General features: G+C 41.7%; 1 protein-coding gene across 2 annotated transcripts in view; it reads right to left on the bottom strand.

Annotated features, from left to right (window-relative positions):
• LOC102444982 (macrophage mannose receptor 1-like) overlaps window positions 1-18,256 on the bottom strand; it is a 112,391-nt gene that overhangs the window by 24,686 nt on the left and 69,449 nt on the right. For both annotated transcript variants that reach the window (XM_006119498.5, XM_006119499.5), the window contains 7 exons: window positions 13,598-13,698; window positions 12,056-12,198; window positions 9,202-9,316; window positions 5,302-5,471; window positions 3,566-3,668; window positions 2,473-2,702; window positions 1,721-1,886 (listed from right to left, as the gene is read on the bottom strand). In XM_006119498.5, the coding sequence (XP_006119560.3) occupies window positions 1,721-1,886; window positions 2,473-2,702; window positions 3,566-3,668; window positions 5,302-5,471; window positions 9,202-9,316; window positions 12,056-12,198; window positions 13,598-13,698 (1,028 nt within the window). The remainder of the gene's footprint in view (window positions 1-1,720; window positions 1,887-2,472; window positions 2,703-3,565; window positions 3,669-5,301; window positions 5,472-9,201; window positions 9,317-12,055; window positions 12,199-13,597; window positions 13,699-18,256) is intronic.

Genomic DNA, 18,256 nt, shown 5'->3' with positions numbered 1-18,256 from the left:
GGACATTTATATATTCTCAGTTTGTTTCCTGAACAGAAAGCTCAAATACTGGACTGTCCAGTTCAAAACCAGATATCTGGCAACCCTAATAGTGGACCACAAGCTAAATATGAGTGAACAGTGTGATGCTATTGCAAAAAAAGCAAACATGATTCTAGGATGCATTAACAGGAGTGTTGTGAGCAAGACACGAGAAGTCATTCTTCTGCTCTACTCTCTGCTGATTAGGCCTCGGTTGGAGTACTGTGTCCAGTTCTGGGCACCAGATTTCCAGAAAGATGTGGAGAAATTGGAGAAAGTCCAGAGAAGAGCAACAAGAATGATTAAAGGTTTAGAGAACATGACCTGAAAAGGAAGACTAAAAGAATTGGGCTTGTTTAGTTTGGAAAGGAGAAGACTGAGAGGGGACATGATAGCGGTTTTCAGATATTTAAAAGGGTGTCACAAGGCGGAGGGAGAAAAAATGTTCTCCTTAGCCTCTGCGGATGGGACAAGAAACAATGGGCTTAAACTGCAACAAACGAGGTTTAGATTGGACAGTAGGAAAAACTTTCTGTCAGGGTGGTGAAACACTGGAATAAGTTGCCTAGGGAGGTTGTGGAATTTCCATCTCAGAGCTATTTAAGAGTAGTTTAGACATACATTTATGAGGGATGTTCTAGACAGTACTATGTCCTTTCATTAGGGCAGGAGATTGGACTCGATGACCTCTCGAGGTCCCTTCCAGTTCTGATGTTCTATGATTCTAAGATACTCTTGACATCTTGCCAACTTCTCCCATTGCCCAAATCACTGTAAAAAGCCAAGCGCGTTCTTGTCTTTCTTTTTACTGGATGAGGCTGAGCACAGTCCTGTGTGTTTCTACCCACAAGTAATGTACATTAACTCTTGCTACCTTCCCAGAAAAGCATATTAATGCTAGAAGAACAATGTGATGGTGTGTCATTCAGTTCGTCTATTGTTTCTCCCACTCCTAGTATTTAAGGCTGTCTTCATGCTGCCTTTGAAATGCTTTCTTCTATTGTTCTGTGCTATGGTCTGTTAAACTTTCACAATACCCTCAGTTTTCAACAAGACCAAGACGACATAGTCACTAACTCAAGCAGGATACAATGTACTTTCTGTTAGTTTTCTGTGTTTTACAAGGCATTCCTTTTGTACAAAGCAGGATACGAACATAAGAACGACTATACTAGGTAAGACCAAGGTCCATCTAGCCCAGTATCCTGTCTGCTGATAGTGGCCAATGCCAGATGCCCCAGAGTGAGGGAACACAACAGGTAATCTTCACGTGATCCCTCTTCTGTCACCCATGTCCAGAAAAACAGAGGCTAGGGACACTGTTCCTACTCATCCTGGCTAATAGCCATTGATGGGCCTAAACCTTCATGAATCTATCTAGTTTTGTATTGTTTTGTTTTGATACATAATGTACAGATTTACTAGGCACTTTTGTTTTTGCACTAATAAACTGAGTTGATGGGTTTGCATTTATGAGATATGATTACTCTCAATGAGCTTTTTTAGTAACTAAGAAAACAGGAATAAACACTGGCCTAGAGCCCACTCACTGTCTTTCCGCTAACTCAGTCTTTTCCGCTCACTTGACTTCCTCCAGTTATTTGTTTGTTACTCAACATTTACCATATATGTGTACAGTCCCTACACAACTGAATGTAAAGCATCTTAATTATTACCATTGTTCCATTCAATTGCTTACCATCTGAACGTTTACAGATAGAATAGTAGTTTTCATCACAGGATGCTGTCTTCCAGGCTCCTTCAGGGTCCAGATAGACACAGCCTATTTTCTGTTTTGGTTCCCCTTTGGCCCACTTAGTATACTTCAACCTCCACTTATCTATCCATTCATAATGTCCATCAGTCTAAATGCAAAATTAATTCAACAGAAACAACAAATCAGGCATCAATAATTGCTTCAGTATTTGTTTTGTGAGAGGAATTGTTTCACTTTCTTAACCTGTCATGACACGAAACAGAAGAATACCACAGCCCAGTACTTTGGATGTGGATGGATATTTATAATCTGTCCATCTGCCTTTACCAGAAATTGGCATTCAAAAGTATAGAACTATGAGACACAGCTCAAACTTTTGATTCATGCAGCATATCAAGTTCACAATTTAATCCACCATCACTCTTTCCTTCAGTTGGCTAGCATCCATGGTTGTTTTTTTTTAACAAGTTGTACGTGACATTGCTTACTCTGGGTATAGATTACCTGAAGTAAATACTTGCCTAGAAAAACATAAGGCATAGTGCTTGAAAGACTAAGATCACAAAATATGTGATCTAACCTGATTAATATTATTAAAGCACATTCACTGCCTTTAAACAATGATGTTATATGCAAGTAGTTAGGTCCAGTATATAATCTAATGAGATCAAAAATAAACTGAGATAAGGAATCTGAGAAGTATATGACCATAAAGAGTAGCACCATGCTCTTACCAAATTGCTGTTCAGACCAATCCATACAGGCTCCTCATACTTTAACATTTGTAGCCACAGGAAAGAGAGGGTGTAGGGATCTAAGATGCTGGCCAGGTCAGAGGAGTCACTATTGCATTTTCTCCTTGCATCTTGCCATGTCATTTTGGAATTGACGAGCAAATAACTACTGTTACTGTAAGGGATAAAGCTTGTTGAGATTGCTGTGGATGAATGGTACCGCTTGGAGTCTACAGAGAGAAGAAAAAAGGAATGTGAAGTTGTTGTTGGAGGGAGTGCTTACATGTAGTTAGAGATACATTGTGGCTGGCTCTACATGTCTTTGTGGAGACATGGAGAAAACAGAGACCCTCTGTTGTCTGATTTGTGACTTCTGCAAATCCACTAAAGAGAGTAAGGTTTCACAGGTAGAAAATGAAGGCAGAGTTTACATTATCATTGAGAGTAGCTAACAGTGCTGATAATAGCACAATGGCTAGTATAGAATCCAAACTATGCTCTCACAGCTGTGCTAGTTCTGCAGCGCTAAAGTTAAGTAGAAAAAGGCTAAGGAAACTATGACCCTGAATACGTCCAGAGAGTAACGGCTCGTCCACACAGAAGCTGTATCAGTTTAATATACACTGGTTTAGGTTTGGTCTACACATAAAATTCTATCTGTTTCTAGTTTAATAAAAGATGTGATTTTAAATTGATTTACCTAAACTGGTGCAACCTTATATGTGAACACTCAAATCAATTTACATCTGGCTTATATTGGTTTACCTTGTGTTGGTAAAATTATCAATAGGTATGGCCAGTATTTATATGGTTTTGCACTTGTTTAACTATATTTGTTTTTTGAACAGATCATAATTGAACCAGTACAATTTTTCTATATAGGTAACTCTTAAAAGCTGGTTTTGATGTACAGACCAAAATTTTGATGGCCATATTTTTAAACAGTACTTTTTTTTAAACCATAGCCACTGAAATGAAGGATACCGACAACATAATGCAAGTTGAAATTCAGCATTTAACCCTCCAGCAAACCATAAAATCTTGCATGAGATTTTATTCTCATTTTAGTCAAAATACATGTTTAAGAACACACCTTTGTTCATTTGACATACATAGCCTTTGTTATTGTCACAGCTTCCATCAACCCATTTTCCTGCCTCCTTAACTGGACTATTTCTCATAAAGACACAGTCAGCCTAGGAAAAAGAATACACAAATCAGTTAATAGATAAATCAGAAGCAAGTGAGAAAATTGCTTCCTCCTCTTACATGAATATCATTAAATTTAAATTCCCCCATCATTTTAAAATTCAGGAATGATCGATATGCTGTGGTTTCGCTCCTCTTGAATTTTCCTAATTCCTTAACTTTCCTATGGTTTTGTCCTATTCACTCCTGTGAAACAATGGAATGTGGGGGGGTCCTTCAAGAAGAGGGAAGTGCAGAAAATCTATTCTTTTCCCATCTGCTTTCTATACAATATGGAGGGCATCAAAGCCACAGAAAAGTTCAGAGGCAAGTCTTGATTGACATTGGTCATGTAAATTGAGCTTTCTGCATGCATACTACTTTTTGGTCCATGGAAATCCTGGAAGGTAAGGGGGCAAAGCATTTTTCGGGGGGGGGGGTCCTCCCTCTTTCAAATTCATAGTTCCAGCTATGCAAAATATTAATGGCAAAACTAGAAACATTTAGGCCCAACTTTTCAACAATATCCACTGATTCAAGGTGCTTGACTTGAGATTGCATTTCCATTTCCCTAACCCATTTTCAAATCCACAGAGCTTTTGTGGGCCTATAACAAGCACATAGCATGCCATACAAAATGTTTTACATCTGCAGATATTTTTGAAAAGTTGAGCATAGTATTTTTTTTTCCACTTTGCAGCTTTCTCACAGAAACATTTACATTCTGAAAAACATACGGGGTGATTTTTTTTCCTGAAAAAAATCAAATGATTATTTACTGAAGCTGGTGTATTACCTGCTTCTCCCCCATAGAAGCAGCATCTCCACCATAGGGTGCAGAGGGAACAAGAGGGAGATGCTGTTGTTGTGCAAGTGACCTGCAACTTTTACTTCAGCAAGAGTCCAGTGCCCCAAAAGAGCCAATTGCAGAACTGGGGGAGGACCACTGTGAGAATGATAAAAGGATGTGCTAATTCATAGAATCATAGGGTTAAAAGAGACCTCAGGAGGTCATGGAGTCCAACCTTAGCTAAAAGCAGGACCAGTACCACTAAATCATCCCAGTCAGGACTTTGTCAACTTTTTATCCCATAGCAAGATCCAAATGGCATGGCTGCCATGAAGACACACACAAGTTAAAGCTGCTCTTCTTTCCTGAAAATTGGTTTAACCGGAAGTGAATCCTTCTTGTGACATAGCAGTGCTTACTGGTGTATAAAGTGCAATTTATGACCAGTGTTTGCCTTTAGTACAAAAATAACACCTTCTAGACCCTCAATTAAACTAGCTCCCAAGCTTGATCCTGCTGGAAATCCTTCACATTGTCTCACTGGGTGTTCCGTAATATTTTGACTACATTTCTCTTCCTGTTCCTTTATCTGAACTCCAACTGTGCAGCTGTCACATTTTTTTAAGCTGAGCCATTTTCAGTAGTCAGTGTAAAAGCTTATATAAGCTGCCATAAACTATAGAGTGAGGCTTCTGCAAAATATGTTTGATCAAAACATTCAACACATGTATCGCTTGTGAAGGATCTGAATCTGGCAATAGCACATATCTGGCCCCAGCAAACAACTTCACTAAATCAGAAATAAACTTGGCAGTACAGTTATTTAACAATAATCTGTTAATGATGTTCACCTGGTTATCATATGAATATAGTTCCATTTGTCCAGATGGGAAACCTTTACCCCAATTTGTAAAATAGACTCCACTTCCATCTGTCCAAAGGTACTTGTTTTCATGATTGACATCATTTAATCCAATCCAATTATCAACCCTGGAATCCTTTAAATGGAAGGTCAGAAAGGCTGAAGGAAAGAAGAAAAACAGTTTTCATTAAAGGTAGCAAAGCAGAGCTTCCCCCCCCCCCCATCAGAAAAGTGGCTGATGTATCCAGAACTGGGCTGGCTATGGTCCAAATTCTTGGAATATTGAATTTTGTGAATCTTCTAATCTGATAGTTTGCAAACATAGATGAATGTCTAGTGGAAGAAGTGAAAGACACAGATATTGTTTCAACTTTAAGTTAAAAGATACAGGGGAAAACACAACTAAAAGAAGAACAAGATTGGAAGATTTTTATTTTGAACAAAATTGGAAAGGCAATTTGAGGAGGGTAAATTGTTAGTCTGGCAAGCAAGGAATCAGATATACTATTTTTTTATTTGTTCAAGATACCACAAATGTATGTCTAGCTCCCCAAATGTAGTAGCAGTGTCAACAGCAGGTTAATAAAATGGCTCCTTTGAAGTTGCAGGGTCTTACTCCATTAAGTGCCCTATAGCCTATAACCAGGACTATGAACTCTGCTCTGAAGCACATGGGAAGCCAGGGGCGTTTATAAAGAGCAAGTGTGATATATGTGCATCAGTCTTTATTGCTAACATTTATTTGGGGATGATGTTGGAGATCACATCTCTGAAAATAATAAAAAATTGCTTGTGTTTGACACGTATGCTGCTCTGATTGCCCTCATTCTCCTGCCCCTTGTTTGCGTGGGGAGCCACTTCAGTGTTCCCTGTAAACTGTGAGCTTGTGCAGCCCCTCATGAGAGATTCAAATGCCTCCTAGCTCATTAGCAGAGTGCCCACAGCTAGATATTTTGTTGTTACATATGGTGTAAATGACTCAGTGAACATAAAATTATTCCACTCATGCATGGAAAAGTTTAGAGGGAGCATTGACTGGCACCCATCCACATTACAACTTCATTTACATTTTATACCACTTCTTGATACCCCAACCTAAACTAATTAAAATATGTATTATGAGTTACACACTCCTTTGCAGACAACAGAACTGTGTGCCAACCATGCTCATGCATCTGTGCCTGCCATGGTGCCTACCCACATTTGTATTTCTGCTTTCTGGAAAAATCTAGTCCAAAGTGCCTCAACAGGTGACAGAAAGCAGAGGGAACATGCACAAAGAGCAGCACTAGCAGCATAAGCTGTAAGATATTTTGGACTGTCCTACAAGAAAGCTGGAAAGGAAGAAAACCAATCAAACCGATTACACAAATAAATGGCTATCATCCACTCAACGAAGTAATAGTGTTCTGGTTACCAGAAGACAGTCAAGGGTTAACATCCTCGCCTGACAAGGCAGAAACGTGGCTGCCTGCCAAAAATCACATAAACAGCATCAATCATATTTTGTGCAAACATGAACCAAATTCAGGGCCAACCATATCACTACCTTGACACAGATTTAAAATTGTAGCATACGCCGGCCTACACTTTTTTTTTCTGGTCAATAAAAAATGATTATCACAGAATTAACCAGATCTAGCATTTCACCCAGGAGCTTACTTTTTTTCATTGAATTAATACTCATTTTTGATTCTCTGTTCTCCCAGCTAATTGTCCTTTAACATTTTCTTAATACAGGTATGAATGTCACTCGTGCCTTATCCTGCTGGGAATAAAACTTGTTGGCTCATTTGCCAAACATTAATGTTCTTGTCCTGCTGGGAAGTGCAACAGGATTTCAGCTGTTCCTTGCACACTTCTGTTGCCAGTAATAATATTGGTTTGTCCCTTCAGTTTCACTGTTTGTATGTTTCTTACCTAATTTGAACCCCTCTGCATATACAACCTTCCAGGAATCTGAACAATGTGCTCACAACTGAAATGTTTGCCTTGGAGCGAATTCAACTAGCTTTTGAAGAAGCAATCATATTTAATCCCTAATATTTTCCCCACACTGAGAGTCTAATTTTCCCCCACCATGTAAAATCATACAGTAGCATGAAGGCAATGGAAGTACTCCAGTTTTACAGTAATATAACTAAGAATATGTCAGAATATAATTCCATTTACTTGTCTGTGGCTCTGTTTGTCTATTTGTTCTCCTTCAATTTGGTTTGGTGCAGTAGCTGTTTTGCATAATCACTGTTTCTCTCTATGTTCTTCTTCTTCTTCTTTGTTAATATTTATATTATTGTAGGGGCTAAGATATACAGTCATACCTATGACCTCTTTGTGCTAGGTGCTGTATAAGCACAGAACAAGACAGTCTGTCTCCTAAAAAATTGAAACAAAGTTTAAGACGAGATAACAGATGTTACAGAAAGAAGGAGGGGAGGCATTGTTGTTTTGGGGATATTTAGAAGGGGATCAGCTAAAAGGAAAGGGAAGGGAAGATAGTGAGGGCACAGGGCAGGAGTAATATGAAGTATAGGATGGGGAAGAGGTGTTTGGAGCCATTAGCCAATGCACACAGGGAAGAAAAAGTCACAGAACATTGTACAGTTTTGACTGGAATGCCCAGAGGTCCCTGCTTTAGCTGCTTCTAGTCTCGGGTTGGATGCTCTCCGCAGTTTTGCCCCAGGGACATGTGGCAGGACAGAAAGAGAGGTACCATCTGGATCCTAGTACCTCTGCCATGGATATTCCTCACATTTTCTTATGTGATTTTAATCTATTACAACTCTTTCCCTTTCTCTGACTATATAATGTTTTCCTGCTTCACTTCCTTTTTGTCTTCTGCACACACTGTTCTGCTATGCTATGTAGTTCCTCCCAAAAGAAGTGCATAATGACTTATTTAGCTACGAGTTGAAGCAGTTTGAGATGCACATGTCCAGAAGCCCTGATCTCATCATCAGCAAGAGAGTTCCTATCTGTTTCGAGTCACTTCAGCTGTAAGGATGCTTTGCTGTTAGAAGCTTCTCCTTATACCAGTGTTATTTTTCTGGCAAAATGGACTGGGATGCTGGCAATAGTACAATCATTATGAAGCAAAACTGTCAAAAGGAATCATGGGTGACCTGGAGGGAAATTTTCAACAGATTGAATTTACAGGGGATAGTCTTCAAAAGTTATCAGATTAATTACAAAAATTGAGTGTGACAAATCTCAAACACAATAATCACATCACAATAAAAATCAACCTGAATAAACAGTGGTGTACAAATACCACCACAATCACTTCAAGAGGTGATAAAAAAGTATAATTTAAATTATTTAGAGCTTACCTTTCAATGACCAGTAAGTAGCTGTCATTACATAAAAAACTAAGATTACTAGTATGTTGTGTTAAGAGTTTAGCCTTCCCAGAGTGACATTATCAAAATGGTTATCAAATGTGCAGTCAGATTGAAAATCAGAGAATAATTTATTTGGATCCCATTAGATCTTAGATTGGTATCTCTCCTAATTTTCCTCTTTTCTTTCCTGTGCTTATAAGGGTTAAAGCAGCAAAATAATGTCTTATAATCTCTAAGGAGAAAAAAGACAAAATGCCTGTCATTAGGCATTTTATGTGACTCAACTATTACCACCATTCTCCCAATCTGATAGAATGGTATCTAAGTCCTACCAACTCTAAGTTACTACAGAAAAATAAATAGCACCTCTAATATATACAGTATGTGCTCTCAAATACATATTTTTCTCATGTAACTAAAAGTTTGTTAATTCTATGCGCAATCAGTGACAGATAAAAATAGTACAATTATTACTGCTGCTGAAGAGTTACACTTTAAACTTGCCTTTATAATTACTTTTATTAACTAGATAATAACTGGAACAGTACCTTGTACTTGTTCATTTGGTATGGAAGCTAAATTTCCTCCTAAATTCATACAAGCTGTTCGTGCTGCATGCCATGTCAGTCGCTCATCTTCATTTGAGCCAAACATTTTGTAACACTGAAATAAGAATAAATCATGTAAATATTTTACTTCCTGTCATACTACCTGAAGATAAGTAAGTCATTCTTTTTGAATTAATATGACTGCCATATAACTTCCTGTAATCAAGAAGGAAGGCGATAGCTTTGCTTCATCATAGGAATATTATATTGCATGCTATGAAAAGTTTGTAGGAAAAGTCTCATATACAATGGAGTTGGCATTTGATTATAAAGAGAAAATTAAAACTATAGATACCAAAAAGCGTATTCTTAAAAAAATCTATTTACCAGATTTCATCTGAAATTATCTCAAAACAACAAGCAGAAGCTGACTGCTTTTTATAGGTCAGCCACCTATATTTGATGAGCTACCGAATGATTGAAACCAGTATATTTATATATGTGTGTAAGAGCTCAAAATATAGGCTAAATCAAGTAAAGCAGTGATTTGGGCAATAAAATGCAAAAAATACATTTTTAAAGAAGAGTTTGGGAGTCCGTGAGGCTAAAAATTGCAAAAATGTGCTGATAGAATGTCACAGTACAGAAAAACTTATCTATGTTAACCTGAAACATTCTTGTCAATAGATGTGCTACAATGTGTTCTTCAGCCCAGCCTGCTTGGAAATAGGGGTCAGAACTAGACTGTTTGGTCACTGGCAGCAGAGGAATAGTCTGTTTCCTGAAGTTCTGTCCAGCTGATACAACTTTCACAGCCAGGAGAATTCCATTCTACTTTCATAAATTACTGATTCTAGTGCCTGTACTTTGAATGAAAAACACAATTTCTCCTACTCTGGAACATGAAGGTGACTTACCCTAAAGAAGCAATCTTTGTATGTCACTTTCTAACTCTGTCTCTAGGGTGGGCTGGATCTATCAACTTTACATTTTCAAGTAAAAATGTATCAATTTTCCTATTCTTTATTGTACTCAGTACCACAGATCTATAACAGAGGGATCTCCCCACTGGTGAGATCCTTGAAACATGGACCTCCAAAATAAGGTAATGTGTATAATATATCTGTATCCTCTATCTTTCCCATGACACTGAAATGTGGAGAATACCTGTGCCAAAAAGTGGCACTGGCCAATGATTAGAGGACCAATATGTAAAATTTAGTGAATTTAGATACCGATGCCCACAAAGCTGCCTAGCAGATCTCAATACCAGATTCAATTTTGATACTTGATAGAAGAAAGAAATACACTTGAATTCACTATTGAATTAATGTTATGGGAATTGTGAAGACTACTTGTGTGAACTGAAAGTATGAATCTGGGTCTCAACCCCCAACTTCATAAACTCATCTTATAGAGCTAGTTATTATCAGTTAGGAGGTTTATTTAATGGATAGGAAGTATATTGACACATGCCACATGAGTTTGAATGCAGTACTGCTTTAAGGACCAGAACAAGAGATTCTTCCTATTGTGCTTACGGAGAGATTTGTTAGGGGGATACAACTGTGGCAACATCACTAATAACTTTGGTTTCACAAGTTTCTGATCCTCTAATAGTGGTAGTGTCCATTCAGAATTCTGAATATAAAGGGCCAAATTCTGAACTCACATACACTAGTGTAAAATCAAAGAAATACTGCTGCAACTGGATTTACACCTCTGCAATTGAGATTAGAATCTGCTTCTAAAATTCCAATTCTTTCTGTTAAATGTCCTAACATGGACACAGAAAATAGGTTAGCCCATGTGTAAAGCAGCACTGGATCAGTATAGAAAGGAAATACATCACCCCCTTAGCAAAATCAATCAAAAAAACAAACCCTCTCTGTATTAAGTCATACACAACATCTGAATTGATAGCCTCTTGCAGAATGAACTAAGCCACTGGAGGAATGGGAGCAGGGATTCTTAAACACAATGGCTACGTCTACACTGGCCCCTTCTTCGGAAGGGGCATGCTAATTTTGAACTTGGGAATAGGGAAATCTGCGGGGGATTTAAATATCCCCCGCGGGATTTAAATAAACATGGCCGCCGCTTTTTTTCCGGCTTGGGGAAAAGCCGGAAAAAAGCGTCTAGACTGGCGCGATCCTCCAGAATAAAGCCCTTTTCCGGAGGATCTCTTATTCCTACCTGAAAGTAGGAAAAAGCCAGAAAAAAAGCGGCGGCCATGTTTATTTAAATCCCGCGGGGGATATTTAAATCCCCCGCGGATTTCCCTATTCCCAAGTTCAAAATTAGCATGCCCCTTCCGAAGAAGGGGCCAGTGTAGACGTAGCCAATGTGTTGTTCAACAGAGTTTCCCTAATACACTCTGAGAGGGCTTATTCTTATACCCTACTCAGGATTGATGCTGGCATTTTCAGTTAATAATAAATCTCCAAAATAAGCATTAATCAGAAAAAAAGTATAAATTCAATTAAATATATACCTGGATTATTCCTGTGTGAAAGATCTGTAAGACTTATAGCAACTTACATTGCTTATATTCCACAATTTATTTCCTAAAGGATTTAAATGTGGTTTTATAATTACCCCAAATAGCTGCACCAACCAATAACTACAAAAATGTAAACAATGCCTGATTTTTTTCCAGAGAAAATTGCTTGCATGCATCACAAATGAACCTGTCAGCATGCAACAAACCCCTTTGCATGAGAAATGCTGTATGCAGACCTCGGGCCTCACTTTGAGAAACTCTTGCCCTCTTTCTCCAATATTGTATCATAAAATATAAAAATACATTATTGCTCTGTCTAAAATGCAGCACATTGTGGATATGTGACTGTACCTTATTTTGAAACAAAAGCCAAGTTTCCAGACATCCTCCTGAGGCTGAAGGTGTTGTAGGAGAAACAGTTGCATTAATGGAACTGTTGTGCCTTTCACATATATAAGGATTTGGATAACCACAGTTTATATCATTCCATAACCCTGAATGTGAGATAAATACATAACTGGGTGAGACTCTCAGTCGTCATGAATCTCATCTCATGAGACACAAGGTGGGTGAGGTAATATCTTTTATTCAGGCCTGCTGCTGGAGGGCAAAAGGGACAACTGCCTCGGGGCCCAGTGACTCAAAAGAGACCGGGGCTTCTGGTCACTGCCACTGCTGCTACTGTGATAGCAGTAGCACCTAGAGCCCCAGGCCCTTTAAATCACCACTGGGGCACTGCATGGCACACTCCAGATGGCTCTAAGGGCTTGTGGGGCATATGCCATGATCTGGGAGGTGCTGAGGGCTGGCTGCCCCCAGCCCCACCCTTCTAGTAGTGTGGAGCCAGCGCCCACCCCACCTTGCCATGGGGCCCAGAGAGGTTGTTGGCTCCCCTGCCTTTCTTGGACCAACTTCTATTAATGAGACAGAGACACTTTTGAGCTGCACAGAGCTTTTCTTCAGATCTGGGAAGCTGAACTGGATCTACCTATTTTTTTTTTATATATATATATATTAGAAGTTTCTGTATGAGAGGCTGTTTGTTCAAGAACTCCTCCGAAATGGTAAGAGCTAGGACCACAGAATTTGGTGTGCAGCTTCCTCTTACCATATCTTAAAGCAAGGTCAGGGTTTGGTTGTGCCAGGAAAACAAGGTGTGGCTGGAATTTGATAGTTTTCCATAACATAGAAAGAGAGGGGGAGAGAAAGGAGGAATACAATCCTCATACTTACCATTGGGAGCAAAAAGCACAGGGGAGAGCTATCCTGCTGAGTGACCACTGATGTAATGGCCAGCTGGGGATGGGCCTCTGCCATCCTGCCTGCCATTGGTAAGTGGCATTCCTACCTAATCCCCACCTCCAAATCCAGACTCACCACCGTGCACCCCCAGCCCCTGGGAACACCACCAGGACCTGCCAAATCCAGCTCCAGCCATCCTCCACAGGACTCACCAGCGCTCTCCTTCTCCTACCCTGCCTGCACCATTGGGATGCCCAGAGTGGCTGCTGCAGGCCAACCTGCATGGTCCTGCTCTTCTGCTTCCCCCCCACTTCAAACCAGGGAGTGCTAGAGGAGGCCTATGCAGCCCCTCTTGCCTCCCAGGTTGGGCACGAGGAGCACCAGTGGGGAAGGCCTGTGATGACCCTCACCTCTCTGTCTCTTGGTCCCAGGAAATCCCTCCAGGGAAGTCCTGCATGGTCCCTCCCACCTGTCCTGTGTGGCACGTGCAGCAGAGGCCTGTACATTCCCCCTCCCATCTTCCTGGGTCAGGCACTGGGAGCAATGGCCCAGGGGTGCCATGCATAGCTCCAACCCTTATCCCAGCCAGGGCCCTCTTCCTTAAGCCCCGGCCCTACTACAAATTAAATCCAGAAATGTCATATTACTCACCTAAGTTTTTATACATGACTACACAGTTTTCATCATTGTTTGCAAAGTTGGGTTCATGTGCTGCCCATGCTAAGAAATTCACAGGAGTTCCATCCATCCAGCTTAAAAATCAGATAAAACAGAACATACTTATGCAAAAATGTATTGGCTTTCCTGCTACAAAATTCATTCTGCAAAATGTTGGAGAAGTCTATCTACCCTTAGCCTGTGTCTAGACTGGAATGATTTTGCAGAAATACTTTTAACAGGGTGAGTAACTTCCTTTTCTTCTTCAGGTGATGTTCCCGTGAGTGCTCCATGTAAGGTGACTATGAAGCAATGCTTCATAGTAGCAGGTAAAACTGTCATTGCTGTGTCTGCCACCAGCTGAGGCCTGATGGTGTAATGCTTAGAAAACGTGTGGTCAGATGACCAGGAGGCTGCCTGATAAATGTCTTTAAGGGGCACATTGTGGAGGAATGCCATGGATGTTGCTATAGAATGGGTGAAGTGTGCTCTCAGTGCCAACATCAGTGGTTTATTGCAAAGGGAATGGCACTGGAGCATGCAACCTGCCATCCGTTTGGAAATGCTTTGTGTAGAAATTGGGTTGCCTCTGGAATAGTTTGCAATAGAGATGAACAGATGTGGGGACTTGCGAAATGTCTGAGTTCCGTCAGTATTAAAAGCCAAAGCCCTTCTGACATCCAGGGTGTGAAGCATGGCGTGTGTAGGAGATGCATGAGGCTTTGGAAAAAAGCATAGATAGGACTATGTGTTCATTAATGTGGAAGCAGGTACTGACTTTAGGTAGAAAGACAGATGCAGTTTCAAAGTCACTTTGTCTTGGGCAAAGACTGTGTATGGTGGGCCTGCCATTAGGGCTCCTATCTCGCTGACCCTTCTCACAGAGGTGACGGCCACTAGAAAAAGCACCTTCATTGTGAGGAACAGGAGAGGGCATGTGGTCATAGATTCAAGGGGAGCTCTCAAGTACCAGGTTTAGGTCCAATGACGGTGGTGGAGCCCTGCAAGGGGGTAAAGATTCTGGAGTCCCCTAAGAAAACTTCTAATCACCGGATGCGCAAACACTAATGACCCCTCAATGCGTTCATGGAAGGCTGTAATGGACACGAGGTGTACTTCAGTGGAAGACATAGATAAACCTCCACTCTTCCAGGCATGTAGGTAATAGAGTATCATATGAAATGGGGCTTTGACAAGGTCGGCATACATCCAATGACACCAGGATGAGAAGCACTTCCATTTCTGTAGGTACATTTTTCTAATAGACTGCCTCCTGCTATGAGGCAGCTCCATGCAACCAGACAGGAGCCAAGCCCGGAGGTGAAGGGTCTGTGGGTGGGGGTGAAGTAGCTTGCCCGCATTCTTGGAGAGGAGCTTGCACCTTTGTGGAAGAGTGGTTCAATGGACATGCAGGAACCAGGTCTGTCCGGACCAGGATGGGGCCACTAGGATGACATGAGCTCCATCTGAGCAGAACTTGTGCAGGACTCTGGGGATCAATGGTACTGGAATGAAGGCATAGTGAATAGGTTCATTCCATGGGATTTGGAATGCATCACCCTTGGATCTCCTGCCAAGTCCCACTCAGGAACAGAAATGAGGGCATTTTGTATTGCTCTTGTTTGCGAAAAGCTGCATCATTGGGAAGCCCCACCTTTCAAAGAAATGGACTGTGCTACCACGGGGTAGAGTTCCCACTTGTAATCTATAGTGACATTGCAGCTGAGAGCATCTGCCAGGACGTTGTTGACCTGTGGTAAATAAGCTGCTCTTAAAAGACCCCATTCCAGAGCCATACAGCCTCTGCACAGAGGGATCGAGAGTGAGCTCCACCCTGTCTATGTAGTAGAACATGGTGGTAGTATTGTCTGTCAATATACGAATGGTGCAATTGGTGATGCCTGAGACAAAGTGTCTGCATGCATTCCAGACAGCTCTGAGTTCTAATAGATTGATGTGCAACATGGTCTCGGGGGGTAAGCATTTGCCGGTATAAGTGGGTGCCCCCCTATCAAAGGAGCATCCGTTTTGATCTGTAATGATGGTTCTGGTTGAAGAAAGGGGACCCCAGAGAGCAAATTGCAGGGGAATGACCACCATTTGAGGAAGTCCAGTATTTGCTTGGGCACCAGGACCAGCTTGTCTAATGGGTGCCGTGATGGTGTATAGATCATCGCCAGCCAATGCTGGAAGGCACAGAAATGTAGATGTGCATACTGGACCACGTAAGTGATGGCAGCCATATGGCCCATCAGTTGGAGGCAGTTATGGACACTCCGAGGGGTTTGCCAGTAGGGTGGCAAGATCATGCAGCTTATCAAACTTTTGTTGCAATAGATATGCTCTGTCCGATAGGGAGTTGAGCCGTGCCCCTATAAACTCTAAGTCCTGTACGGGATTGAGAGTCGACTTCTGCTCATTTATTATGAGCCCTAAGTAGCTGAAGAGTCTCTTGGTCTTTGACACCATTTCTGTTGCCTCCATTCTCATGCAACCCTTTATTAGGCAATTGTCTAGATATGGGAAGATTACAACCCCTTGATGTTGAAGATAGGCTGTGATGACTGCTAGGACCTTAAAAAAAACCCAATGGAGTGGAGGATAGGCCACAGGGGAGGACCTAGTACTGGAAATTATCATCCCCCATGGTGAATCTCAGGTAGCATCTGTGTGCAGGATGTATCAAGATGTGGAAGTAAGCGTCTTGTAGGTCGAGGGCTGTAAACTAGTCCCCTTTGTCCAGTGCTAGAATGATTGAAGCTAGTGTGACCATCTTGAAGTGTTGTTTCTGCAGGAACTTGGTTAGTGTGCAGAGGTCTAGAATTGATATCCAGCCTCCTGTACACTTCTGGGTTAGGAAGTAAACTGAGCAAAACCCTCTTCCCCAGTACAGCTCGGGAACTTCCTCTACAGCTCCCAGATGGAGGAGCCGATCGATCCCTTGCTCAAGAGGTATGTGGTTGGAGGGGTCCCAGAAGAGGGACTAGAAAGAGGGGAGGGTAGATGGAAGGGAGTCGAATGGGATTATGAACCCCGTACGGATGATTTCCATAACCCAGATGTTATTGTGTCCCAATGATGAAGGAAAGGAAGTAGCCTGTGGTCGAATACATAACTCTGATTTTGCACTGGATAAATGGGGAGGTCGGGCAGGCCCTTGATCAATGTTTCAAATCTGCTGTTTAGAAGCCTGTACACCAGAGGAACATGGTTGTTGTGGGTGCCTCCCTCTGGTCACGTTGCCTGTAATGATTGTGTTTGTATGGCTTGTTTTGAGAATGATTATGTGTCCCTGTTCCTATTATATGGGGTGTATCACTTTCACCTGTATAAAGGGGTGTACTGCTTAGCATGTGCAGAGTATTATGTGAGTTCTTGCTGCTGTGCAAAATCTCATCGGTGTTGGCTGCAAATAGCTTGTGTTTGTCAGAGAGGTCCTCCACCTTAGCTTGGAGTCCCTTTGGGGACCTCTGCGGCATATAACCATAAAGCCCTCCTCATGACCATGGCTGTTGCAGTTGCTCTTGTTGCCATGTTGGCTATGTCAGTTGCCAAGAGTAGCACAATGTGGCTGATTGTGTGCCCTTCACAGATGACCACTCTGAGGATGGGTCTCCTGGATTCTGGCAGGTGTTCCATCAACTTGTCTAACTTTGAGTAATTGTCAAAATCATAGTTGGCTAGAATGGCAGAGTAGTTAGCAAGATGGCTGAGTACACTTTTCTGCCAAATTGGTCTAACCTCTTGTGTTCTTTGTCCCCGGAGTTTGGTTTAAAATGAAGGACTTTTGACTGGTGGTTTGCCGTGTCTACCACCAGTGAGTTTGGTTGACAGTGGGGAAAAAGGAAAGTCTAATTCTTTGGGGGCGGGGGACAAAATACTTCTTGTTTGCCTTTTTACATAATGGTTGGGCTGAAGCAGGTGTCTGCCAGATGTCATCGGATACCTCCATGATCACCTCATCTATGCAGGAGCGGCTCTAGATGAGCTGCCGGCAACTGGTGCCCTAGGCAAAAACGCGCAATCAGCGCACGATTGGTGCCCCCACCTCCAAAGCCTTCAACGGCCATTTATCTTGGCACCCTAGATGACCTCCTAGTTCGCCTGTATTGACGAGCTTCCACTGCATCTATGGGCAATGTGATTCTGCCTTGAGATGAAGGATGAATGTTCTTTAGGAGGTGGTATTGTTTCTCCTTCACCTCTTCGAGTTACATTTCCTGTGTCACAGCTACCCTCCTATAAAAATCTTGAAACTGTTTCAAGTCATCGGAGGTATACGCGTCCCCCAGTACTATAGTCTCCTGAGGGGAGGTAGATGAATTGTCTAGTGGTATTTGAGCGTCATCTTGGTTGTCTGAGAGCTGGCCCTCCTCCTCTGACTCTGGTGTGGTGAGGAGAATGTGAGATGAAGAAGATGTAGAAGTTTTCTTGGCAAAGGCACTGGGCCAACCGACATCTAGGTGGTCCCCAGTAGCCCCATGGTGCCCAGTGTGGTGGGTTGTGTGGAGGTGGATAGTGCCAGTCAGGGAGCCACTGAGGGTGCTACGGGTGCTCCTTGTAATGATAGAATCGTTGGGACATGGTGAGCAATGAAAGTTACCAGGAGAACATGCTCCTCCAGTCGTATTCGGTCACTTCAGAGTGCCCCTG

This window comes from Pelodiscus sinensis, chromosome 2 (assembly GCF_052426305.1).
Source record: "Pelodiscus sinensis isolate ZL-2025 chromosome 2, ASM5242630v1, whole genome shotgun sequence".
NCBI lineage: Eukaryota > Metazoa > Chordata > Testudines > Trionychidae > Pelodiscus > Pelodiscus sinensis.
The sequence above is the reverse complement of the archived record's forward strand: the minus strand, read 5'-3'. Positions and strand labels throughout refer to the sequence as shown.